This window comes from Scatophagus argus, chromosome 2 (genome assembly GCF_020382885.2).
Source record: "Scatophagus argus isolate fScaArg1 chromosome 2, fScaArg1.pri, whole genome shotgun sequence".
In the NCBI taxonomy this organism is placed as follows: Eukaryota; Metazoa; Chordata; class Actinopteri; family Scatophagidae; genus Scatophagus; species Scatophagus argus.
This window is the reverse complement of record NC_058494.1, coordinates 13,406,631-13,427,547: the sequence shown is the minus strand read 5'-3', so window position 1 is coordinate 13,427,547 and position 20,917 is coordinate 13,406,631. Positions and strand designations below refer to the sequence as shown.

The 20,917-nt window shown below is 43.0% G+C and overlaps 1 protein-coding gene across 3 annotated transcripts in view; it reads left to right on the top strand.

Moving 5' to 3' along the window:
• rhbdl3 (rhomboid, veinlet-like 3 (Drosophila)) overlaps nt 1-20,917 on the top strand; it is a 53,382-nt gene continuing 32,465 nt past the window's right edge. Inside the window, exons 1-3 of one of the 3 annotated variants that reach the window (XM_046410860.1) lie at nt 1-691; nt 909-1,568; nt 2,234-2,257. In XM_046410860.1, coding sequence (XP_046266816.1) covers nt 1,428-1,568; nt 2,234-2,257 — 165 coding nt within the window. In that variant the 5' untranslated portion in view covers nt 1-691; nt 909-1,427. Of the gene's footprint in view, nt 826-908; nt 1,569-2,233; nt 2,258-20,917 lie in introns of all 3 variants that reach the window. The other 2 variants (XM_046410869.1, XM_046410877.1) reach the window with 2 other exon arrangements.

Genomic DNA, 20,917 nt, shown 5'->3' with positions numbered 1-20,917 from the left:
CTTATAGGAGAGGTTTGCAGAGCAATAGGACCAAAAACCATTCATTAACAGCTTATTATAACTGATTCGATGAATTATCGTAAAACAAGTGTGAAACTTGTTTTGTTAATGGATTACTAGCATTTATAACAAATGTTACTGGTCTCCAACTGATCAGGAAGCATTGATAAATGATTTATTTACTATTATTAAGGACTGGTTTATAAACTGCTTTATTAAGGGCTCCTTAATAAAGGATTCCACTTAAAAAGTGGCAGGATAATACATAATGGAATGATGTGTAGTAAATTACCATCTAATTATACAACTGCTAGATCTTGCACCAATAACCAAACGACCAAACACCCTCTGAGCCAGTGAGGCAGTGACAGCCAGCTGTTCACCCAGGGATCCGGAGTTCCGCGAAGCCCCAGAGCGGGGGCGGCTGGTGATCTCTCCTCATCGTCGTCCTCCCCCTCCTCCCTCCTTCTCTCCCTCTCTCTCTTTCTGTGCCTGGAGGGACGCATGCGGCTGGAGCAGAGTCCTAGAGACCCCTGGAGCTGAACCAACCATCCCAACGGAGGCGTCCGGCGTGTTGCTCCCACCCCCTTTAGAGGTTTCCTGTCGGCACGCGGAGGAGAGAGCAGACGTGTGTCCCCGCGCTGCGCTGCGCCGCGCCACCGAGTCCGACCGTCAGAAAGCAGCTTGCCAGGTATCATGACGCACCAAAAAAAAGTCCACTTGCTTGGACTTCTCTCTCTCTAGGAGTCTTCCATGTGACTGTGCCCACGCTGTTTGAGTCGAGTTTCACCGACTCCCCAGGATGCTGGCAGCCATATGAGACTTGTGCGTCATCCAGTCCGGTTTGTCATTTGTGTCCCGCGTTTCATGTTGTTGTCAGTGTTTGATGATGTCATTATTTCTTTCAGACGGATCTGCTCTCAGCTCCTGCTGCTGCTGCTGCGCTGCATCTCTCCAAGTGAGAAGACTCGCTCTGCATGCGCGTCCCCTGCCTCACAAACTTGGACCGCTGCCTCTGTTCGTGGCGTGCGGGACTCAGGCACCTCTCCGGCTCTGCAAACCTCTGACAGTAAATGTAACGATGTGGTGGATGGTGGTGTGACACTCGGAAAGGGATTTTATAGCGCAGAACTATCACTAAACTATTACCAAATCAACTTTTCCTCCGCGGATGAAGATTAATTTGTCTAGTGTATGTGGAAGTGCGCAGGGAATAACTGGAGTACGCACACCTCTTTAATTTCAGTTATCACCTGGACTCATCTGTCCGTCAAAGAGCCAAGAAAGATCCGACTTGAAGGGATACGATGGGCATGATGCTCAGCTCTCCTACCCTCTGTCGCTGCTGACGCACACAAGGAGCGAAACTGGATTGTAAACAATGTGGAGTCATTCCTGAGAACTGAATCGCTGCTCTCCGCGGGTATATGGAGAAGGGCAGCCCGAGGATGACGAGCGGAACCCGGGAGACGCCGGTGAACTCCTCTCCGGCCGTGGCGGCCAACGCGGAGGGCGAGGAGATCGAGGTTTTGGAAAGCACCGACGTCCTCCCCGTGGCTTCAGAGGACGTAAGTCTAAACACAACACAAAGAGACCTCAGCTGCACACATGAGCGCCCTGTCACCTTTTCACATTTTTACATTTACCCAGCAGGAACTTCACTTTTTTTTTCCCCTGGAGCAAATTCACGTAGAATATTGTAACATGGGGCTTAAATACATTTTAGGAGGTTGTTTATTTAAATATCAATCCATAATTTATACTAGAGATTGTCGAGAGAATACGAACAGCCAGAGGCACACAGCGCACCTTCTCTAGGAATATTACAATGATCTTTTCAAAGGAACACACACTCTCTGTCTCCCCCTCTCTTTCTGTCACACACACACACACACACACACACACACACACACACACACACAGCCTACTCTTACTCAGACCCCTTACACATGACACATGATGATCCACACTGTGGTACCTTATTATCTTTTGCTGCGGCTCATTGAGCATAATGATCAGATAATACTGGCATGTGATTGCAAGACTGCAATTAAGGTGGATGCTAGCCAGAGAGGAAAAGTCCTTTTGGCCATGATTCATCATTTCCAAACAGGTGCTCCTTTCTGCTCTGGCACCTGTTCTGTGAGATTTTTCTTAAGTGTCCACCTTCTTCTTCTTCCTCTCACTTGTTCCTCCTTCACTTGCTCTTTTCTTCTCTCTTTCCTTGTCTCAGCAATGGAAGTCTCTGTTTGACAAGGTATGTAGTGCAATTTACAGTGGCTTGAATCTCTCACCATATGCATGTTTCACTCATTGTGGAGCAGTTTTGTCCTGAAGATGCTCATCTGTGTGTGAACTGTTGGTGACCTTTGACATAATCTCTGTGATCAGCCTGAAGCAACACAGATGTGTTGAAAGGATGAAACACTGGATTATCCCGCTTAAAGGTCATGAAACATGGGGAAGATTTTGACTGAAGGGACATGCAACATTATACTATAAGCATTAGGGTTAATAAGAAAACTGGATACAGTTGCTTTTTAAAGTGATAAAAGTCAATATTTGGTGCTTTTGTGTAATGCGTACCTTTAAATTACTTTTAGTGGCTGATTTTTAGAAATGTTGTCCATGCATCATGACCTTGACATTGCAATTGTGCCATAACACTGGCTTGATGACTAATGGAAATGACTTAAATCTGCACAAGGAAATTTTGCACATTGGTACCAAGAGAGAAAAATAACTTTTAGTTAACTTCCATGCCTAGAAATTGCGCATCATGATGTTTAACTAAACACAGCTCACTTATGTTTGTTTGCTATCCTAATCAGTGCTCCCAAAGCATCCCAAAAGATCTCATGCTGGCAAATACAGCTATTCGTTGCTGTCTGTTGTTTTTATATCCCTGATTCATTTTGATTAGCTTTTTTCTGAGGGTAAATATACCCAGCATTAGAATTTCATTTGGCTAGATAAGGTGAAACTATCAGGTCTCAGCTGGTGGAGAAGGCAAAGTGTTCTCTCTTTCAGCCAGCTCGTGATTTAGGCTGATTAGACAAATGTATTTTTAGATCAAAATCTTGACTGGTGCAGCTTTAAATCCTTTGCCTGCTGGGTTACAATCATGGAATAACATGCAACCAGGTCACGGCTTCCTCGTACCAAACGCCCCGTGGAGGCGAGAGCATCAGAGGCGCGTGCTGGAGGCACGCGTGCGCGTCGTCCGCTGACATTGACCCTGATGATGCAATTAGGGTGATACATAATGCGAGATGCATTGATCTGTCAGCCCGCCTGATCTTGTAAGAAACACATACAGGCGTGCACACACACATGCACAAAGAGGCACACACTGATGCAGCCAAGAAACCCCAGGAGAAGAGAAACACAGACTGGCTGATCATGCAAGCAGAACTGACAGACGGCAAATGGACCCCCTACGATCCACGCACATGCTCTCAAACGTGCGCACACACATATGTGCATACACACATGCACATTTATATACCACCAGTCTGTGGGTTGCTGCAGCACCTGCCTGCCCCTTCCCACCTCCCTGCTGTCTATAGGGGGGGAATTGTATGCGTGCTTGTCTGTGTGTGTACGTGTGTGTGTGCAGGGGGTTAGCAGGGATGTTTCGGGTTGAGCCAGAGGCTCGTGTCAAGCTCACTCTTTCAAGGGGAGACTGAGGTCCCCTGGGATTACGGGAAAGGCTAGCTGGGGTGTGCTGTGTTAGTGGGTGTAGTTCTGATGGAGCATGTTCTATGGACAGGCATTAAGTGGGCCTCTCAGTCTGCTTTCTTTATGTGTGCAGCACAGCTTTGAATTTCTTCAAGTGGATGTTGGTCTAAAAAAACGTTGGTTTGTCTGAACTGTGAGGTCGCTGCCCGATCTGGCAGCAACAAACGTCCTTTCACTCTTTTATTCTCCTTCCTTTCTTCCTCCACACAATGAGTTGCTACATTTGTCAAGGGGCTGACCTCAGTCTCCCCCAGTTTCTGTGAAACTACTAAGGAAGAAAAATGATGGGCTGCTAAAGACATGGAAAAGGAGGATTTTAAACCAGTCTGGCAACCTGCGTCACTACATGAGTGACAAAAGACAAAGTCTGCGTGAAAGCAGAACAAGGTGTGGGCTATTATTTGACTAACGCAAAGATACACACAGCGAGGTCTAGTGTATGTATTGTTCAGATTATTTGGCAGCAGTATGATGGGGCAGATGTAAAATTAAAATTACAAATATCAAGGATATCAATATAGGACACTACATGCACTGCATTTACTGCCTTTTACAATCGGTTTTGGTTTCAATCTGAAACCAACAATCCAAACGCACCCACTTCAGGCAGTGGCCAGGTATGCAGAGGTGCTATGGTACTATGTTGTGACACCATCAGTGTCTTTGAGGAGAAACTGACTGAAAGAGTGTGTCATCATATTCATTTCATTCTACGATGACAAGCTTTTCATCACTCCTTCAAGTGTGACCAATCAGAAACTTTACAGCACACCATAGCCTTTAGATGTGATCGAACGAAACTTGCTGTGAAGTAGTTTCTTCATGCTCCATTCTTTTCCCTTCCAAATGTCCCGTGAGCCACAGTTTGACCTTATAGACAGTGGCTGTCTTATTCAGTTAAATGAAATGTTCCAGTGAGTGTAACACATTGGCAAGATAAGATGGGGAGAGATGAAGACAATGCTGCATCTCATGTGTTAATCAATTCTGGCATCTCTGCCTTGTCAAATGCTGGCCACATTCATTTCTGTCCATCCCATCAGGGATGTTTACAAAGCAGAGAAAAAGACAGCATCATTTTCTTTCCCTCATCCTTTTTTCCCTTTACACCAGGCTGTGCTGTGTGCAAAACCTTCCCCATCATATCATTTTTACCTGCTCCCATGTGAACTTGGTTCATACAGCTATCAATTTCTGGACTTCAGACCATCGGGAGCTGGGCTCAAAGTGCTGCGTTGCTCTGTTCACATTTCCCTTCACTCCTCTCTCGTGTCCCCGGGGAGGATTTTGTTGCTGTATAAGTGCTTTCCTCCGCTGTGTCCAGGAAGTACCTCTGAATGTTTTCATTCGTGTTGTCCATCCTCTGAAACAAACATTAGGACTGGACACAGAGGGGACATCTAATGAAGCAGAGAAGATGCTGGAGGATTGCAGCTGCACTACCCTCTCTCCCTCTCTCTCCCCCCCCCCCTCCCTCTTTCTCTCTCTTTCCCTCTCTCTCCCCCCTCTCTCCCTCTCTCTCTCTCTCTCTCTCTCTCTCTCTCTCTCTCTCCCCCCCTCTCTCTCATAATCAAAGTGTCCCAGCCTCTTTCTGTCCTCCAGACACAAACAGACCAATCTGGAAAGACTGCAGTCATGGTAACCAGATTACAAATAATATGTGTGTCACCCAAAGGAAGAAAGAGGGCCTGTTGAAATCTCAGTCCTGTGCTAACTGACATGCACATGGACCACTGCTCCTTGTTGTTGTTGTTGTTGTTTTTTTTTTAAGGATTTGTGGGGATGTGCAGATGGACACACAGTTTATGTCCAGGATTTATCTGATAAACCATATTAAGTGTGTTTAAATCACACCCCAAAATGAACCAAACACATTTATTTAGTGCTCCCTCGGAAGCCACATCAGATGCATTTCCTTCAACGACTGTAGCTAAATTAAGAATATTTTACAAGAATTGTCTTTCACCTCATTCTTCTCATGTTTGTTTGTAAAAGGTGAAATCTATAAGGCTTCTCTATCTCTTTGTACCTTCAGTACGGTGAGCGATTTTGTGCAACATGGAATAATTAAGGGCTGCACCTACAGCACAAGACGCACTAAGTCGTTATCTACGGAGGATGGGAATGTCCCAGCGCGTATAAAGCCTGAGACTGGAAGTTCCCAGGTGTACAGCCTGGAAATTTTGCTCAACTTAAAGTAGGGACGGGGTGTATACAAACCACTCACGCAGTTTTTGTGTCTAACAGAAACATGTTTTGTTTTTAATTGAATGGCTCTACCACTACTACTGCTAGCACCACTATCAGTGAACAGTGACATTCCTTTGAATTTGGGCTTTATGTGAGAGAAATCCTTTTGTCTGTCCAAAAATGCCTTTCTGTTGACAGCCTGCTCCTAACAGCATGTTGAAATGCCCCAGGCAAGCGCCTGCAGGAGCTTAGTGATTAAACACTTTCACATGGCTGCATAGTTTCCATTGAAGTGTTTTCGCCTTAATTTCTTGCTTGGTGGCATAGAAAAACCTCTGAATGTGAGGTGTGATCCCAAAAGGCCCTCACTGTAACGGCACAAATAAAAGTTTTTCACATCTTGCTCTCTAGCCACAGGGAAATTCTCAGCATATACGTCTGCTCTACTAGCCGTGTGGTACATGACTCACCCTGTAACTTCTTAACCTGAGTAACGACAGTGATGTGTGTTGCTGGAATAGCCCAGCTAGCGTCATTAATTAAAACAAGCAGAATTTCAATGATGGGGAAGCCACCTGTTCCCAGTGGGGCTCGTGTTTCCCAGTGTTTCTGTTGTGCCTTTCAATGAGCTTGTTAGACATTTGGCGTCCGTGGCGCGAGAAAAGCAAGGTTATTATTTAGAGTAGTTTTGTCTAGCAGTGCCGTCTCGCCTCATTGCATGGCACAGCTGGCACCTTCTCAGTGTCGTTCTCCCTCTTCTCTCTCTCTTTTTTCTTTTCTTTTTTTTTTTTTTGAGTACACTTCAAATGAATGGACCACCACCCAGGTAACAGGCACTTAATGGATAAGCCAACTGGGAACCCTCAGCTGCGTTTACTGGTGCAGAGCATGTCAGCCACACCCTGTCAGTTTTACCTACATTAAAAGCAAATGGAGGTGTAGACAATGAGATCATAACAGTGGTCACTGCAATTTCTGATGACTACAGTAGAAGAGACTATATGCAGCTGTTAAGTTATTATTTTTTTAGTAAGTCAGGATGTCTCACTTCTTATGTCCAAAATTTCAAGATACCTGACAAACAGAAAATGGTTCATATCAGAACTGTTGATGATCCTGTGACAGAAATATTTTCTCTTCTTGGGTTTTGTTCCTTTATAGCAAGTTGGTTTTTCTCTCTGTTATCCATGTAGCTACGATATACTCGTGTGCTTCTCAGCCTAATTGCCACTGACACATACACAGATGGTGGGGTCACAGTCTGCTGACCTGCTCATTTAACATAGAGCAGTGATTGACACCAGCTGAGTCTTGGCGGTGTTGAACTGGGCTGTCTCGGTTCAGAATTGTAAAAGTGGCATCAAGCTGCACCCCGCCCTGTTCGGGCTGTGTGATGACGAAATAACTGACGGAGCCCCAAACATTTTCATTGAAAGATTTAATCAGAGCTCATCTTTCCTTGCTCCTCTGCCTCTCCCCTGCTTGGCTCTAAATAGATTTTCTTAATGAAAGGCACAGTTCCAGTTGGCGGAGTGTGAAAACAGCTTCTGCTTTTATGCAGAGGTAAAAATAGCTGCTGCGACCTGTCGATCTGTAAACGGGAGGAAGAAGAAGAAGCTCCAGTTTACCTGTAATTGGCTACAGTGTGCAGACTCACAGCAGTGATGTCATGGAATCAGAGTGCCTCTTTTTATAGGTGAACAGCTCAGTGATCTGGCAACCGCCTTATGCTTTGTGTGAGTGTGTACATACGGTATATTTGTATCCACCAAACTCTAAAATGTAAACCCATTATTCGAGGTCAAAGGAGGACAGTTGAAGTGACAGCACAACGCCCACCAAGGAAGCGTTTGCGGTGGCGAGTGGGTGTGACTGCTTCCTTTGAGGACCAGTGTCACAGTGAATTTTGAAATTAGCCCTGAATTGTTTGCTTTCTACCTTCTATCTTTCATCTGCTTTTTTTTTTGTCTCTCATCTTTTTGTGCTAAAGTTCGATCCCTCATCACAGTCAAGTGGACGACACTGCAGACGTGAAGAGGCTTCGGTCTCAATCTGCTCATCGAGGCTCTCATCTCATCTCTTTTAATTAGCTCCATATACAGTTCACAGCCGTCACCACACACTTGTTCATCAGTTTTATAATAGCAGCAGAAAAACTGAAGGGCTCCAGTGGAAAAACATCAAATTAGAGTTTGATTAAGCAGCATGGAGTGTTTTTTTGCGAGGTTGCTTGTTGTGAGTTCAGTGTCTGTCAGTTCTTAGATTATTATGATTCATTCTTTGCAGTGAAGCAGATTGACTGATGCCTTATTGGTTTTTTTTTTTCATGTTTAGCTGCACCAGTTGAGGAGGCCATGAGCAGTGTTTCTTAAGCCACATTAATGTCCACACTGAGCCTGCTAAAAACTGAAAAAGCTATTTTCAGGCTTAGTCAGTCTACAGTGTCAGCATGCTCAAAACAAGCGAATTTGGTAGAAGTATTCAGGCGAAGAAAGGAAAAAACTTAGCTTGAGAGGGAAGTACATTTCCCTGCATACTTTCAAGTCTGATCTGATGTCACTGATCCTCTACAGGTCCATTCACTTGTGATGGCTGAAACTGTAATATCTTCTCACAGGTTATGGTTACAGAGCTGTTGACAGATTGCTGTGCCGGCCATGACCCATCACACTGACACCTGGGGGCTTGTGTGTGTGTGTGTGTGTGACAGACTTGTGGGCCTCCTGTTTTATAGTGGCAGCTCAGAGGTTATGGAGACCTGTGGAAAATGTCTGTTTTGTGTCACATATCTCATTGACGTTACAGGAATGTTCACCAAGTGCAATCCCAACAAACACACACACACATATTTTGGGACACATTCCTATGCCATGGGTCTTACAGGCCCACAGTGAAGTCTGGCAGGTGCACTGTTGACATGTGTACAATAACCCTGTGTTTGCTGCGTACACCTGTTTGTGTGTGTGTGTGTGTGCTTGTGCTAACTGATTTCTGCCTCTTCAATCAAGCACTGCCCATCAGGGAACAGTCCACTCCCAATGTACAACCCAGCCAACTCTTCCATTCCCCTCTGCTCTCTTGTTGGAAGAAAAGTTCAGTCTTGACCGAGACAGATGGCAGCGTCAGATGACCACTGCAAACAGCAGCTGACAACCACCAGCGCAGATGTTTATGCCTGCGTGCTGGATTTATGATGGCAGCTACACTTTTTGGATTTGAACTCTAAATTGTTTGCTGGCTTTCAGATCAATTTGTCTTGCTATGTGCTCAGCTGTCCATGAAGCACTGATCAAACAAACCGCCTCACCAGCATCTCCCTGTTTATTCCACCTTCTCCTCCTCTCCCTGGAGAGTCTGCACTGAAGTCACGGCCGACTGGAGTGTAGATAAGATAATGCGAGACACTCATTATTCAAAGATAATAGCTTTTTCTTTTTTTTATTCTTTGTTTTCTTCTTTGTATGTGCCCATGCTAAACCTGTAGGTAAAGCATTCAGTTTGCACTTCACAGCCACTGCTGTCTCTGGATTCACTCTTGCCATTTTCTAAAAACATTTCTGTTTTTTTTTTGTTTTGGAGCGATCATCTATTTTTTCATACAAATCTGTACAGAAGTGCAACCCCATGCTTCGTTTGTCATTTGTCGCCCCACTGTGCTCCCATCTTTGGTTTGTGTTTACATGACAACCCAGATTCCTAAAGCGTCCCTTGCAACCAGCAAAGCAGTGTGTCTTTACATGACATCTCATGTACGGAAATAAACATAGTCTCCACTCGGCACAAAGCAGGTGGGGTCCCAGACAGCGTTGGGCCTGGGGTAAACTCAGATAAACACAGTAGTCTCTCCCATAGCGGTCTTTCTCTCTGCAGTCCTGCATCAGATCCGTCTGTCTGACGAGATTGCTCAGATAATTTAAACACATGAGTAGCTTCCCCCAGACTCTGCAGTTTTCCTAGTTTTAACATCCCAAACAAAGGCAGTAGGAACGATCTTGTTAACATTCACAGAAGAGTCAGGTCTGTGTGAATAATCAGCTGAAAATGATGGTTTGCACTAACATATTTTTTTCTGCTTATTCATGATTCAATGCCTTTGTTTTGGTTTGTTTACCCACAAATACATGCTGATTGGCAAGTGGCATTATTTTCACTTTTTATGAAACTATTAAGAGCCTCTTTTGTTACAAATAACAAAAAACACCAAACATTTCAAGAATGAACAATTAGAGATTACTACTATATAGACTAAGAATATTTTAAGAAAATATTGGCAAGTAAGTAATTTTCCCAATAAAAGTAAAATATTTGTACAATAAGGTATTTATATTTTCTGGACAAATTTGATATTTTCAGACAGAATCGTGACATTATGAGAAAAACTCAAAAACATTTCGAGAAGTCCTAACACACAAATGCAACATGACACATTTGTTTCTGGATCGACTTCCGGTGTTCATCTTTCTACAAAAAAATTGCACGCCTGAGTTTGAAGATCCTGCTACATTATGTGGGTTATGGTTATGCTGGTTATGTCTAACTGTTGTCTTGCACATATTGAGTTAATCAGGTTAACATCATGTCATTATTTTTAGGGCCTCCATTGTGAACCTCATCAGCATGGCTTGCTGAATTTAGTAGGACTCACAAATAAAAGTATTCAGCTATTCTTGGATGCCTTGGTTGTTTTGCTGTTGTCTTGGCAACCTGGCTTGGCCCAGCCCGGCAGGCTCAGCAGATGCCCAAGGTGAGGGACAGTGCTTAGCTTTCACCCAGATCCCCGCGTTGCCTGTCCTGTCCCCTCCGTGTCGTCTTACAGGGCATCTGCCAGCAGGTCCAAAGTGCTGAAGTGGTGAACAGTGGCAAAGAGAAACCATGTGACAAAACACACACACACACACACACAAAACAGACCAAACAAAAACATAGCCATTTTTGACCCTTTACTCTCTGATGTGACATCTTCGTAGCAGTGTTGTTACTGAATGCCAGTGTGTTTTTATTAGGAGAAATAAAAAGGTAAAAAGGTTGCTCATTCAATGCATGGAATCATTCCCTCAAAAACACCTGGCCTGATGTCTTGTATATAATTCACTGATGGAAGCTCTTGCCAAAGTAGGCCAGGGTCTGAGAAGATTCTGTGATTCCCTTCTTTGAAGTATATTTATATCCTACGTCAGCCATGACTATTTATAGAATTTTTTTTCTTTTCACCATAGAGTTTAACCTCTGTCATCTGAAAATAAAATTAAAAACTGTTGTCATATTTTCACAATACAGACATGTCCGTTGTGCAGAGATTACTCCAGTATAGAGATAATTAATCACTGTCTAATATATCGTCACAGGCCTTTGGACTTTACCCCAACTTCTTGTGATATTTGTGCTCATTTCATGGCTGAGCAGGTGAGAATTCATGTAAATTGGTTGTCTGGGTCTTGAAAACAAACACTGAAGGCTAGAAAGCTCACCTTTGAAGTAACAATGTGACACAGTCCATTGTTACTGTTTTTTCTCCCAGTACCAACACCAGTATGTCAGCTCAGTAACTGCAAGTTCACCTCTTTGTGGGGGAACTTATATTAATGTTTTTTATGTAAAGTGAAATGAGACCGTGGCTGACTTTGATGAAAAAACTGAGCTGGCAGTCTAGTTAACGCAGCCACAATTTTTAAAGGCCATTGTCAAAGAAATCTCACGAAATGTGGATTTGTTGGAAAATTAAGAATCTGGAAATTGCTCAGAAACTATATGAGCTACTGGAGATTCTGGCCAGCATTAATGCTGCTGCCCTTTGAGCACATAAGTCAGTCCCTTTGAGAGCTGCTATTTTCATTTTCTGCTATGGGGCAGTAAGAACTGTATTAATTGCATCAATTTAGATTTTTTTTCTGGGAACTTCCTTACTAGCTGTTGAATTCCCACTTGCTTTTGAACTTTTGCTGTTCTTCTCGTGTCTTGAATACCAATTAGGTATGACTTTTAGGATTGGGAAGTAAATTTGGAAGGATTTCACTGTGGCAGTCTATCCCAATGTATGGTCATGTTGCTCCAAATGTGGCTCTAGTGATCAAATTCCAGCATGTCCTTGGTGCAGTAAGAATCAGATTACCCAAACTGCATGGAAGTGTGTGAAAACAGGGCTATGAAGAGCCTTTGGGTTTCCCTGTCCAGTGACAACATTGTCACCCTCAAAGTGTTGCCATGTCCAATAGAAATCTTCTCAGAGTTTCAGGGGCAAACAGGGGGAATTCTCATCTTTGATGCTGGGTTTAGTGCAGCCAGAGTTGCAGATACAGAGGCTCCTCAGGGTGCCTGTCAGTGTGTGGCACCGAGGGTGTCAATATGATAAGAATTATCTCCTTCAGGGGAACAGCTGCCAAGATTGTGATAACTTACAGTTCCATTACAGATGGAATAAGGATCCCTTTTTATCTGTCACTCCTACAGCAGAGTCTTCCCAAAATAAGCGCAACTTTTTAAAAATGTCAGTTGCAGTAAGTGATGTGTGTATTTTTGTTTGTCTGTGTACTTGAATGAAACAGCTCTGTGTTTTCTCTTTCTCTACGTTGGTAGGAGAGTTTGTTACCTTTGGACAGAGCCAAGATAGAAGTTTTCCCCTGTTTCCAATCTTAATGCTAAACTAAACTAATCTGCCCCCGGATTGACTTAGTTTGGCTTCATATTTGACATACAGACGTGAAAGTGGTACCAGTCTTCTCATCTAGCTCTCTGCAAGAATGAGCCAAATTGCCAAACTGTTTCTTTAAACAGACAATCAAGTACAAAAGTTTAAAAGTCTTGTGAATCTTGATTAAACAGATGTTTTAAACACGTTTTGGTTCTCAAATGATTTGGCAGCAACATCTTCAGTTCAGAAAGTGAAGGAAGTCATTTCCCTGCAAAAAAGATGTGCTTCATCTTGATTTCATGGAGATGCAAATCTTTTGGCTGATGCCTGAAGTGATTATGTTGACCTCAACAGCCTTTAACAGCCTGACCTCCCTTTTCTGGAAGTTTTTTTTCTGCTTCAGTAATGCAGTTTGAAAGAACTCTTGTCTTCACCTTAAAAGGAAAGAGGAGTTGCTCAGTGAGATTGTTTCTTACTCGCTGACCTCTGAGGATTATGGGAATAGGATTATGAAGAGAGGGTGCCCTAGTGAGGCTTTCCACCACCACCAAGGATCAGGGGACAGCTGACTGGCTGACCGCCTGATTGTAGCTGATTAATAAAAGCTCCTGCTTGAGAAAGTATCCCAAAGCAACCCAGGAAGTGAAGTGTCAGTGGTGGCAGAGGGCATATGTCGTGCTGTTATAATATGTGCTTTTCTCACCACAGTCTTATCCTTCTGCTAGGGAGGGGCTCTTGTTGAAGATTGACAGACAGTTTGAAGGGTCCACCACGACCCAGATGGCAACCTTGAAAACGTTTCTGACAGTCCCGCTAGCTCACCCGTCCTCACCCGCAGCCTCGCTTAGCTCCCCCCTTTTTTCCCATTTCTTTTCTTCTTGAGATTTGAAGAAAATAATTCAGGGGGCCTCCCCTTGGGGCAGCCCCAGCCTCCGGTCCATTTGCCAGCTATTAGAGATCATAAATCTCTATGCTGAATGGAACCGCTGCCATCAGTGGTGCATGGTTTTGATGGTGTTGTGGAGGGGGGTTGACCTCAGGGCAAGCCTGGAGCAGAATAAGGGACTGAATGGGAGAGAAAGACAGCCCGGGGATGGATCGTTAAACAAATGTTTCTCCCATCTTTTTGTTCCCCTTCTTATTCTGTGAAGCGCTGCTGAATGCATGAAGGGATGTTTGATCGAGGGTTTGGCCCAGCAGTAATGAGGGGTTCTCACCTCAGTGTAAATGGGAGGTCTGGGGGGAAAAGGTCGCCAATCTCCGTCTTTGTCTCAGTTCTGACCTGCCTCTGCCCTGTGCTTGAGTGACACAGATACTCACAGATACTGTGTTTGACAAGGATTTTGATTTCTCCATGTTTCTTAGCAAATAGGGCTCACGTTTGTTTCTCAGAGAGTGACATTAATAGCCGGAGTGCTTAAAGCTTTCCCTTTCTCAGGAGTGTTTGTAGGTCTGGTTTGTGTGTGTTTTTGTTTGTGTTTCACTTTGTCTTCATACTGCTTGTCTTCAGTGTGAATGCTTTCACCAGCAGTGACAGGGGGTAAAGTGTTTATTTGAACACATGCTTTGAGAGCCTGCTGAGGGTCGTTTGGCTGTCTGCTGCATGCTTCTGGAGACACCCTGGGGGTCTCTCTCATTTAGTCTGTCTGTCTCTCCCAGCTCTATCAACCTGTCTGTCCTCTCCATCTCCATGTCCGCACTAATGCATTTCCAAAGCTTTTCTCTGTTTCGTCCCTTCATTCTCTCTTAGATGTCTGCCTCTAAAATTTAAAAAAGAAAACAACTGTGCTTAAGCCCAAAGTAAAAGAAAACATAGAGACTATGAGAAAGGATTAAATTAAATTAAGCGCATTAAGTCATTTTCAAAAAAGCCACCTCAAGCTTGTGTGATATAAATTTTGCAAAACTGACCAAGGTTTTGCATGTTTTCCCTTTCCATCCATCTCTCCCAGTGCGATACATTGATAGAAACGTGGCTACCGTGGCAGTCATCTTTTGCATCCATGGCGACAGAAGCTACCAGCACAGGATTTGGTGGTCATAGCATCCAGAGTCTGTATGCTGAACAGTCTATGCCTGATGTTGAAGTATCTGTCAAATAAAAATCCTGATGATATTCTGATTGCATCTTGTCTCCCAGAGACCTGAGTGCCTATCTGTCTGTGATAGCATTAAACCTACAGGAGAATATGGCTTTAAACTTTGGGGACTGAGTTTGTAGGGAGGAAATGGGCTCTGTGCAATAACAGTGCAATAAAGTGTGTGTGTGAGTCTGTGTTAATGAATGCTCAGGATTGTGGCTGAGACAGTGAACAGGGATGGCTAGTGGGTGTGCAATCTTCTCCTGTAGTGATAGGTCATAGATCTCAGTGGCTGGCTGTGGAGCGAGCTGCAGCGATATGTTGGGAATTAGTAGAGATGTCGATGGAGCAGAGACAGAACATGCTGCTGGCTGATCGAGTTTATTGATACTGTATTTGCTAAAAACATTAATGTTGGAAAGTAGTATCAGTGCTCAGGTTTCTGTGGTGACATGGAAGATGTGGAAGTTTTCTGATGCTTTCTCTAGAAGAAAGTTTGCTTCAGGCATTTTAAAAAAAAAAAAATGAGATGAGGAGGACGGCAGTGTTATTCAACAGTAAACATTTCACACCTTCAGTGAAAACTTATTTGATGTGAGGTTTGCAGAGACCTGTTGAACGCGAGTTACACAGCATATCAGCTCTCCAGACACCATTCAAAAGTGTCTGTGACAAAGAAAGAATCAGAGTACGTCTGAAATAAAGCAGACAAAACAGTCTAGTAGCTGCTTTGATATCACCCAAAGCTTTGAGAGAATGGGACACTGATCATTATCTTGGTTAAATTGCCTGCCATGCACAGATGGACTGAAATAATGACTCTGAGATCTATTTGTCTGATTTCTAGCTGATCCAAGGTTTCACTTATATGATCTAAAGTGGATTCTTTCCACCAATATCATTATACCTTGAAGGATTAACCTTGCTAAAAAGCACTTTGTCCCGTTAAGATTTCCTCCTTCAGTCTCAACAATGTGACGAGTGCTTAATGATCAAGGTTACATGAAAGAAAGGTACTTGTAGACAGACAGCAATAGTTACTAAGAGTGAAACCGCTCCTGTGGTTTATATGTAATTTACTTGTTGGATGAGGTTTTGTCAATGAAATAAGCTGCTTTAGTCGAGGTATAGTCTGTCTGTGGCCTTGTGTAACTATATTCTTCATAGTAAGGGGGTCAGATGTCTTTGGATTTAAAGTAATACTGTAGTGTCTGACAACTATTCATATATCAAGCTCCATCTCTCCCTCTGTGTGTGTGTGTGTGTGTGTGTAGCCACTGAAGACATCTTCACACTGACCAATGTTGCCTGGTTACAAGCCAGTTGGCAAGGAAACAGTGACGGCCTATGCTAATTTCTGATGGCCTCAGACAACTCTGTGTGTGTGTGTGTGTGTGTGTGTGTGTGTGTGTGTGTGAGAGAGAGAGAGAGAGAGAGAGAGAGAGAGAGAGAGAGAGAGATGAATGAAGGCTCCAAGTCTGTCAAACAAGACAGGTGACCCAGCGCTTGGTTGATTGGCCCTGATAGATGTAATGTCTGCCACCATGAAACACACTTGTGTGTGACAGAAAACCAATTGAGGACTGTCTGAAATCTATGTCAGTTACATGGACTGGATGAGCAGTTTCAGTGACTTAGCTCAAAAATTTTATTCCATTTTTTATTTTGTTTTGTTTAAATGGGAATAAAATAATTTCAGCCAGTACTGCAGTATTGGTAAGGTGTGCCTTTCATTGCTACTGTGTGTTTTGCATTACAGTACTGAAGTTAAAAAAAGCAAAAAAAAAATGTTTTTTTTTAATAAAGAAAAGCGTGCAACAGATGTGTGATCTGAAGATTCACGTTGGTCCCCAAATACAGCTGGTGTGAAGTTGGAGTTATCTGTTTTGTGGCCAACAAGATGCAGTAAAAGAAATGAGAGCAGTACATTAGACTACATTCAAGAAAAAGCAGTTACAGTGGTTGACTATGTGCATTTCCTATCATGGAGGATGGGAAGCACTGGAGAGAGGAGAGAATGAGGAGGATGAGGAAAAGAAAGTAGAAGAGAAAGGAGATACTGCAGCAGGCAGTGTCTGCTAGTCACTTCTCCCTGTACTTATCAGAAAACTAATCTGAGTGAATATAGCTCTGCAACTAATGCACTTGAAAAGTTCAGCTTTTTGGCCTGATATTGGGAGTTCGACTTGGTGTCACTTGTAGGTTCAGGTGGGAGCAGCTGCCATGCTGAGAGAACTTACGTCTCGCCGCGGGAATGAGATGGATTTGATTACTGTTCTTTCCTCATTTAATGATGTGATTTTCCTCTCATTTTCCAAAAGCATGAAAGCCAAGTAAGGTTCTAATTTCCCCTAGGTATGATTGTAAAGCAGGGATGGAAATTCACTTCTTTGTCCACCTTCCACTGGTTAGTGCTTTCATGGCACCTCTATCCCCTGGGGCTGATTTTGCCTGTAGTATTATTCTTACCTGGATGTGGCTTTAATTGCTTGCAATTTTAAGTTTGTAGTCCCAATAATAAAACTATAAATTCTCTTATTGTCAGCTGAAGCACGTTGACAGAATGTCATCTGGTTGGTCTCCTTGCCTTTGCTTGTTTCTCTACTTCTCATTAGAACAACATTTCGTGATCTTCCTATAGGTTTTATCTGCAGACCTCTTAACCACCACGATCTAATACCACATTGTTCTTCTGCCTGAAGAAACCTGTTTTTTTTTTCAAACCTGGTGTAAATCTTTGGAAGTCTGGGGCTGTATTTAACTCTTGACACCAAATTTTAGGTCTGCTAAAAAATAAATAAATAAGTTAAAGGTATTTTAATTGCTAGACATGCGTGGCATTGAACATAAGGTTTTGTAAGGATTTGTTAACAGGGGGGCCAGAGAGGGAGACACTAAACTTTTGGATTTTTGATTGTTTTCTCTGCTATACATTGCACCTGGATTTATATAACCCATTCCTTAAAATGACCTTAAAATTACCACATCGACTGAACAGATGAGAGTGCAATCTAATGAAGCAGTGCTACTGTTCATGCCCATATTGAAGTAGCTCCATAGTACTGCCAGACTGTGAAAGCCTGAAACAGTGGTTGTCTAAAGGTCAGTGGGGATCCTGTTACTTCAAGCCTGTTCAGACCTGGTATTAACATCCATCCTGGGTGAGTTGGATAGCTGTAAGTAAAGGTATGAATGAAGCCAAGATGCTTTGTGGATGCATTTGAGATCTGATCACTCAACTCTGTTTGCTACTCCCCACTCCTGATTGGATCACCCTCTGGTGACTGGATGAGATTGGATGAAGAACCTTACAACCTTAAAGTACGTATACTCAGTAAGGGTCCATAATAAACTTTTTTGTTGTTGCTGCATTACACAGTAGACCTACGATCAGAAAACCCTGTAGAACGTAATGGAATATATTACAATAATTTGTCAGAAAAGTTAGCTTTATGAAACATATATAGCGTCAGAGAGACTGTGAGAGTCTGTGATCATTTCCATAGCTGTAGTTTGTGGCCCTGTTGCACTCTGTTGTTATATTATAAAGAACACCCAGTATTTTGCCACTTCCCCTTCCTTACCAACCTTTCTATTTAAAAATGACAAACAACACTTCACAGTCATCACCTGTTAGTGATTACTCCCGATCTTTTATTTTGCTTCCTCTTCCTGTGTCTCTCACACTTCAAAGCCTAGCGGATGTGTTCTGTCCCAATAAGCCAGGGAAATAAGAAGTTCAAGTGTGCAGTCTGAGCAACACTTGTCACTCAGTCTTTCACTGGCGTTTCCTTGGGGAAAATGCAGTCCATATTCAAACATGAGTAACAAGTGAAAGAAAGGAGAGTGGGTGAGAAACTGCAGAGGAATTTGCTGGTTAATGAAAGTGGGTTATAATAGAGTGCTGTGCTGGGACAAGCAAAGTGCTCTCTTAGCTTTCTGATCTTACTGATGTATGTTATGTCAGATTGTTGCTTAATTGACTGAGTATCTGTGCCCATCTTGAGGTTAGCCTATCAAAGGCAGTTCACCCGTCAACTGCCATTAACTGTGGCTTATTTCTGTCCAGCAAGCTATGCTGGAGTAGTTTTTAAATGGTGTAAAAGCAAAAACTGCAAGCATCATTGTGTTATCATGTTAGTTATAAGTATAGAATAATTAAAAGAAGATAACAAATCAGCAGGATAGCCAGTGTTAAATAGCAGCTTCTGGTGCCAGAATGTCAAATAATGATATTTTGTTGTTTTTCTTAGCTAATTTTTCTGATTGTATACAGGACCAGCACTGTGCATACTGCATCACATTATAACCTCCTCCTCTTTTTGATAAAGCTTTTCACTTCTTTTCTCCTGTTTTAGCTGGGCCGCAGGTGCCAGCCCAGCAGATGTGACTGTCCATGAAGTAGCTGATTAGCTGATAACGTTATATTGGTCCATCTGATGGAGCGTTGGTGTTTCCCCATTGGCCATCATGCTTTCGAATCAAGTGGTGCCAACTGTTTTCTCTGTCTTTTGAGGTGGACAGCTAAATGTAATTTCAATGCCATTTAATTTTTAAAAAAAGTGTATTTTTTTCATTCTATTGTTCATTTTATTAATCACTTTTATTTACTGTCATGTCCAGGGTTTTGAAAAGGCAGTTTTTAAGTTTAGCTTAATATGTAAAGGATGGTCACTACCACTGACCCCTGTAACAAACCAGCCATCTGCTAAGTTTTGAGCTAGTCTTGTTTCTTCTGTTGTGCTATTTATTCTGTGTTTTCTGCCTACTCCACCACTTCTTCTCCTCTGTCCTCCTTCCATCCCTCCCCTCTCTTTCCTTACTAATCAGTGACCTTGGCCTTAGCCTCCAAGTTTAGGTGTGTTTATTGCTGTGTTAACAGGAACTGCTGTGGCATTTTGGGACCTATTAGAAGTCTTGTTGAAGCATTAGTCATGTCTTGGAAGTGTGATGTGGGCAGAGCACTGGCTGGGCCAGCGGGGGCCGTGACATGCATGGCGAGCTGGTCTTTATGCGAGCCAGACGGCTGACCTTTTCCTGCAGAATCCTCCGCGACGGGAGAGGTGATGTCTGGGTAATTAATGGTGTGAAACCTCGACGGCACACCACATCCCTTCGTTCTGCATCCAACCCCGCTCTGATGTCGCTGTGTCACTCAACTGTCAAGTGACACCAGCAAGAGGGGGATTGGATCTGCCTATCTGTGTTCATCCCAGGTGGAAATTTGTTCCCAGCTGAGAGGCAGGCAAAGTTCAATTTGAATGCTTTGATGATAATGAAATTGAAAAGAGGACTGAGAATCTGAGTGACAGCTGGACTCAAGAGAGTCATTTAGTGTCAGTGTGACATAAGTCAACTTCAGCTCATCATTTTTTTGTCAGAGTAGACAAAGGTGTTATCCCCTGAGATTTAAATCAAGCACAGCACAGCACAATTAAAACAAGTTCCCTCTTGGATTTGCCCTTTTAGATGCCGCATCCTCTCCTTCTCCTCTAAATAGTGCTGTTTTTGTCAGGGTAACTCTGAATTCTCTCTCTGTCAGAGAACAATGAAACAGATCACTGGCTACTGACTGGTACCCCGTCAGCATCAGTGCCTGCCTGAGCCTGGAGCTGTCAGGTCAGACCCACACTGTGGTAGAGAAAAGACCTGCTCATGTCAGATGGACCTCTATAAGCATGGCAATTCAGTCTTACAAACTGTGATGACCACTGTGTTGGCTTATGTGTGCATTTGTGTGTGCATGGCTGCATATCCTTTTCAGTTTATACAAGTTGCTCTCATCTATACATAAAGTACATGTACACTGTGTACTATGTACACAAAGTGTTCTTTAGAGGATTAAGCATGAACAGTATTGGGTAAACAGATTGATCTGATAGCAATCTGAACTGAATAGGGTCAGACAAAATTAACTTTTGTCTCAGCAGATAAAAACCTTTGCCGATGTGACCTCATGTTCATGTTTATTTTTCTTTTTCTGTTTCTGTTTGTATGAGTATAATATGTTTTGATCCTGGCATATAAATGTTACCCTGTAATTCCTGCCTGCAGCTGTCAGATTTGTCTCCTAGAAAACATTTCAAAAGGGACTAAACAAGAGTCTACAGCCATGTTAGCACTCCCTGTGGCTATGCTTACACACAGTGGTGCTTTAATGCTAACATCAGCGTGATAACATTCTTATTTTTAGCATGTGCAATGTCCACCATCTTTGTTAGCATGCTAACATTTGATGACTATTACTTCATACAAAGTACAGCTGAGAGTCACTGGA